At 43.7% G+C, this 5,902-nt stretch overlaps 1 protein-coding gene across 1 annotated transcript in view; it reads right to left on the bottom strand.

Annotated features, from left to right (window-relative positions):
• The window catches only part of TRAFD1 (TRAF-type zinc finger domain containing 1), a gene marked incomplete at both ends in the record, with an annotated part of 9,746 nt that extends 6,791 nt beyond the window's left edge, over nucleotides 1-2,955 (bottom strand). The window contains one exon of the mRNA XM_084253191.1: nucleotides 2,865-2,955. Coding sequence (XP_084109317.1) covers nucleotides 2,865-2,955 — 91 coding nt within the window. The remainder of the gene's footprint in view (nucleotides 1-2,864) is intronic.
• Between the last annotated feature and the right edge of the window lie 2,947 nt (nucleotides 2,956-5,902).

Below are 5,902 nucleotides of genomic sequence, written 5' to 3'. Positions count from 1 at the left end.
CCGGGGGTATGCCCGTGTCCAGCGCCCCCCCCCCCCCCCACTCCGGCGCGCGTCGGGAGCCCGGGGCGGAGACCCGGGCTGAGAGCCCCGGCCGGGCCCCGCAGATGCGTCTCGCGCAGGCTAATAATAGTTGCATGAATAATCCCGCGCCCGCGTTACTAATGCACCGATTTTGTTAAGACAATTCATGGCGTTCTCGTGTCACGACCCATTTATACTCAGCAGTCGTCCCTGTGCCTAGCACAAGGCCCTCGCGCGGGACGTCTGCGGAGCCCGCCCGGGTTTGGACCTTTCCTTTTTGCAGTGCAAGAGCTTTGAGTCCTAGTGTCACCGTTTGCTGCCTCTTCCCTCATGAATTAAAAAAAAAAAAAAGAATTGAATAATTACAACAGTAATTTAAAATGATTTTGTTGCAGATTATAATTGCAACGTGTTCATGATATACTTAGAATAGTACTAAGCAATATTTATAACAAGATACAATTCTTAAATATGCAGTATGTTAGGATCCTAAACAAAGTTCCAGTCCACGCAGAACTAATCTGAGAGAAGTCAGAATAGTGGAGTAAGGTTACAGACTGCAGGGGAAGGTGAGGAACAGTACCAAGTCCTGGAAATCTTCCCTATCTCTCAGCCTGCAGAGATAAACACAAAGGTATTCATTGACAATCACTAAACTGTACACTTAAGATTTATGCACTTTATGTTTTATGTCAATATTGCAATAAAAGTTTACCCCAAAGCACTGCCATTAGGATTAACGAACAACCAGGAGAAAAGTGTATTGATCTCAATTAACCATATTAATTTATTAAGTACATATCCTAAGAAAGAAGAGGAAAATCTACAGATCAAGTTTGTTCTACCTCGATAAAGGAGTTTATCCCCAAATGTAGTTATCAAAAAGATTCAGGAAAAAAGAAAATGGAAATGCTGACATTGTCTAGAAGAAAGACTGACAGGTGTGACTGAATGCAGCATTAATGGTTTTTTCCTCATACACTTTTCTGTGTTTTTTACGTTTTCTATTAAATTTCTACATTGCAGTTCTCTTGTAATTAGAAAAGGAAGAGTAAATGTAATTTAAAGTGGAAAAACTTGTTGATCTCCATTTTTCTATATACTTAATTTTGTAAGTTAAAAAAAAAAATTGGAAGAAAGAAGCCCAGTGGTGATGGTGATGCTACAGTGGTGACACCTGATGAGGGTATCCAACTATTACCTCAATTGAAAAAAAATAAAAAGAGGGCCTCCCTGGCAGCACAGGGGTTAAGTCTCAGCGCTATCAAGCTATCACCAACCACTGAGGCATGCGTTAGATCCCCACCAGGGAGCTGACCCACATGGCGCAGCAGACCTCCCCTGTGTACCTGCTGCTCCCCTCAGCAATGTGTTTCATTCAGTACATCTGCCTGTTCCACTCTCCACTCTGTCACTGGTGAATCGTCTCACGGCCCCACCACACCTCTGGCCTACACCCCAGTTCTTGTATGCATAAATAAATAAAATAAATCTTAAAAAAAAAAAAGACCACCCAACCCTCAGTGAGTGTCCACTTTGGGTTATAACAGTGAATAAGGTATGGGTAGTTTCTGCCCACAGTGAATTTCAGTTCTTTATAAACAGGTTTCTGAACTTGGAAACATTTTCCCATAGAAGCGGTGTTATACCAAAATTCCCGTCTCAAGCTGAGTCACTAAATTCACCTTGTGACAAAACTCACCAGCAATCTTGTGAACCAAGCAGAATTCCTTCAACAAAAATCAGTTTTCACTACATCAGTCAGTTGGTTTTGTGTCTTGTAATTAACAATCTCCTCTAATTAAAAAAAAAAAAAACATAAGAATCTGAATCCCCTCTATTTTTGGTATATTATTATGAGGTAACATTGGCTTATGACTCAGATGTATGAGTTCACACCTTTTCAGATGTTACTCCACCACATAAGGCACCCATAAGAATCTGAATCCCTGATGTTGGGGGAACAAAAATCTGCCGCCCCAAAATATGTCTTTTCAGGGAGGAGCTCTGAAGGCTAGGGCAGATGCTGCTTTTGATGTTTCTATGTAAATTTCTCTCTGGAAGCATCTATCTCAGGAAGACCTCATCCCCTTATCTCTTTTCCCTGGAGAAGACAGAACTTAAATCTGTATTCCTTCAGTTTCCCAATTAACACTATAAACTGCCCTCTTTTCCCACACTCTCCCCTGGCTTAGCTAAGCTATTTAAGATGCCGTCTAAAGCCACGTGACCAAATTTCTCAGTCCTGCTGGGTCTCTCCCATATATATTTATATATGGAAATATACCCATGACATGTAAGTGCAAGGATGTCTATTACTTTTTGGGGAATGGAAAATTGTCCCAAAAATAGTCCCTCAAAAGGAGACCTGGGCCTCCCTTGGTGGCGCAGCGGTTGAGCGCTGGGTTGCGAGGCTGCCCGCAGCCTCTGCAGCGCCAGTTCGATCCCAGGCCACCAGCAAGGGTCCCACAAAAAAAACAAAAAAACAAAAAAAAAAAACAAACAAAGGAGACCAGTTGATAAATCATATATCAATAGACAATACAAGTAAAAATAATCAAGTGTGGAAAGATACACAAAATAAAATGTTTCATGAAAAAAAAGTCACAAAACCAAGTATATGAATCGCATCCTATATTTGTCAATATTGTGTTAAAATACATTAGTAATATTATTGATCTATTCATGTAATAATTGATGTTAGAATAGGTTGAGAAATAAACGAGTAGTAACCCATTCTGCCGTGGCCTCTGAAAGGCGAAGTTTACAAAGATGTTTACTTTTCCCCACTGAAAGAATCTTTGTTACTTTTATCACAGTCTTGGGCTTTTATGCTTCTTTGCCAGATGCCTTTGGAGCAGATACTTTCTGGGCTGGCGCCATGGGGGCGCTTCTGAGCTTCTGGAGGCGCTTCTGAGCTTCTGGAGGCGTCATCTGAGCAAGAACCTTCTGGACTAGCGCCTTCTTGCCCCCAGTAGTTTTTCAGCCAGAATCTTTGCAGCATCTCTTTGCTGCAGCTGCACCCTTAGAACCGGGAGCTTATTTGAGAGAAGCTTCGTAAGTGCTGCCTTGGGAAGCTTCTTGATGTCCGGCTTGATTACTCGGTTCGTTTCCTTCGCCTTCACGACTTTATAACAATTAAAATCTGACTTTCCAGTGTTCTCGGCCCATTTTGAATCCATATCTGCCTTCTGCCAGGCTTGGTGGACATACTTCTTGCAAACACCATGAGGATGAGTCAGAGAACGACCTGCATTTGAAAGGCATGGCCTGTCTCCCTTCCTGCGGGCAAGCTCCATCAGCCAGAGCCCTGTTCTGATCAATCACATCTACAGTCGTGACCAATTTCCCAGCACAAAGCCCATAGGCGATGAAGGCCAAACTCCACAAAGAGCCTGGACACCATCTTGGAAGCTTTTGGCCATGAGGAATAGCATTCTTACTTCTTACATTAATAATGGGCCAAGTAGGCCCATGCTTCTTCTTCTTCTTCTTTTTTTCTTTTCTTTTCTTTTTTTTGAGCCCACCCACTCCTTGTTTGCTAATCTGCCCTGCTGGTTCTTGTTACTGAGTCCACCTACTAATTGTTTGCTAATCTGTCCTTCCTGGTTGTTGTTAGTCAGCCCCCCAACCCCTTGTGTGCGCACAAGTAAGTTATTTCTGTAAACAAGAAAAAAGTTCTCTATTTCTCCCTCTACTCCTGAGTTGTACATAATGCTTTGATAACATCATTATCAGCCAGATTTTCAGGGGTGCTGATGACTTTATCTGCCTCATTGGTCTAATGACAACCCAGCATAATAAATTGTCTTTTTGACAAGACTTATTCACTCTTTTTTTTTTTTAATATTTTCAGCTGCTTAATTTCTTTTTTCTCTTTCTTAATTTATTTATACAAGCACTGGGAACAGTCAGAAGCGCGGGAAGGTGAGAGAATTCACCAGTACCAGAGCTGGGAGCAGAACAGGCAGAAGGACCAAGGTACACTGCTGAGGGGAGCAGCGGGCGGCAGGAGAGGTCTGCGCACCATGTGGGACCCTCCTCCTGTGGCCCGGGAGCAACCAGGGATCGAACCAGCGCTGCAGAGGCTATGGGCAGTTTCTCAACCCAGCGCTCAACCGCTGCACCATTGGGTAGGCCCCCAAGACTTATTCACTCTTAATGAAGGATAATTTACAAACTATAAAAGCACCCTTCTTAACTGTTTGACATGTGTAGCTGACTCTGATCAAGATGCAGACAATTTCCATCACTCTTCCTTCAATGCCTGGCCCACCCCTCACCCAGCCCTGGCACCATCTGGTTGTGTGTTTTCTGTTATCCAGAGTGGAGTCTCATACCAAGGAGCCAAACGGTATTTGCATTTCTGTGTCAGGTTTCTTTCATGCAGCTTGTTTTTGAGGTTCATCCATGCTGTCAATCACATTAATGATTAGTTCTCTTCTGTGCCTCACACCAGTCTTTCCTACGGATGGACCACAAGTTGTGTGGATGGACAGCGGAGCTGATTCCAGTTTGGGGCTAATATGGATAAAGTTGCTACGGACATCTTTGGACATTCCGTACAAGTCTTCTGGGAGGACATGTTTTTACTGGATAAACACTTAGGAGTGGAACTGCTGAGTCACATGATAAGTCTATGTTTTCATTTTACAAGCAACCACCAAACTGTTTTTCCAAAATGACTTGTCCCATTTAACACCCCCGCCAGCAGTGTATGAAGAGTTCCAGTTGTTCCATATTCTTGCCAATTTGGGGTAAATACTTCTTGAATAAACAAACAGGAGAATCTTGGTCCTGTCTCCTGGGAACAATGTTCTTCGTTTGCATGGGTGACCCAGAAGTTCTAAATTCAGAGTTCACAGTGGGAGACAACATCTTCCAGGGTAGCAAGGAATAAAGGAGAAGTAAGGAAAAGCTCCAACTTCACTCGACTCCCTGGGGTGCCTTATTTTTACTGACCTATATCCAGCAATAGGAATGAAAAGGATTTACCAACATCTTATGTCTGACCAAGAAAAGCAGGCAAGGCAAGGCAAATATAGTGGCAGGGAGAGGACTTAGGTTAGACTTGAGGAAGACCTGCTTCCAGGTTAACTAAGAGACACTCTGTAAAAGGATTAGATGAGGTTGCCCTTCTCCAGGCTTTTCCACAACTGCAGGTTAAGAAAAATAGCCCCTCCCCTGCCAAACTGCCTAACCCCTTACACTAGAATCATTTGAGTGTGTGTTACAAGTTCCAGTTTCTGGTGCTGGACAACTCCCATTCCTCATGCCTGCAAACACATCCCAGGTTTATGGAGTCTAAATTCAGGGAGCATGGCCTGAACTTTTCTTCTTAGCTGAGACAGATTCAGCATAGACTGTGGTGGGATCAGGTATTCCCTCCCTGACTTTCCTTGTTCTGCCCAACTCAGGTATCAGCCAGGATGTGGCAGGGAGGCCTCTCTCATCTAGTCGATGTTGCCTCACCAATGGGAGAAGGCAGCATGGGTTCTCCCACCACCACCAATACTCCCCACTGCCTCCAGCTCCTGCCTCTACCCCACAACCTCCAGCACACCACTGTCATCTGTCCCTTCCTCTCAGTTCAGCCCCTGCTCAAGGTTAGGGATTGTCCCTGATTGCACGCAGTCGTTCCTGTGTCTCTAACTGCCAGCCTTTTCCTGTCCTCCCACATTTACTTCTCAGCAGTTGTTTAGAGTCACTGCAGCTTCCCCTCCCCGAGCCCAGCACAGGCTCATACAAAAAAGGCTTCGGGAGAATTGCATCAAGATGTTCCTGATGAAAAAAAAAATATATATAAAAATAAATTAAAAAAAAAAAAAAAAGATGTTCCTGATGGTTATCTCTGGTGTCCAGCCCTTGATGGTTTTCTTAA

The sequence above is a fragment of the Talpa europaea genome (genome assembly GCF_964194135.1).
Source record: "Talpa europaea genome assembly, chromosome: 14".
Classification (NCBI taxonomy): domain Eukaryota; kingdom Metazoa; phylum Chordata; class Mammalia; order Eulipotyphla; family Talpidae; genus Talpa; species Talpa europaea.
The sequence above is the reverse complement of the archived record's forward strand: the minus strand, read 5'-3'. Positions and strand labels throughout refer to the sequence as shown.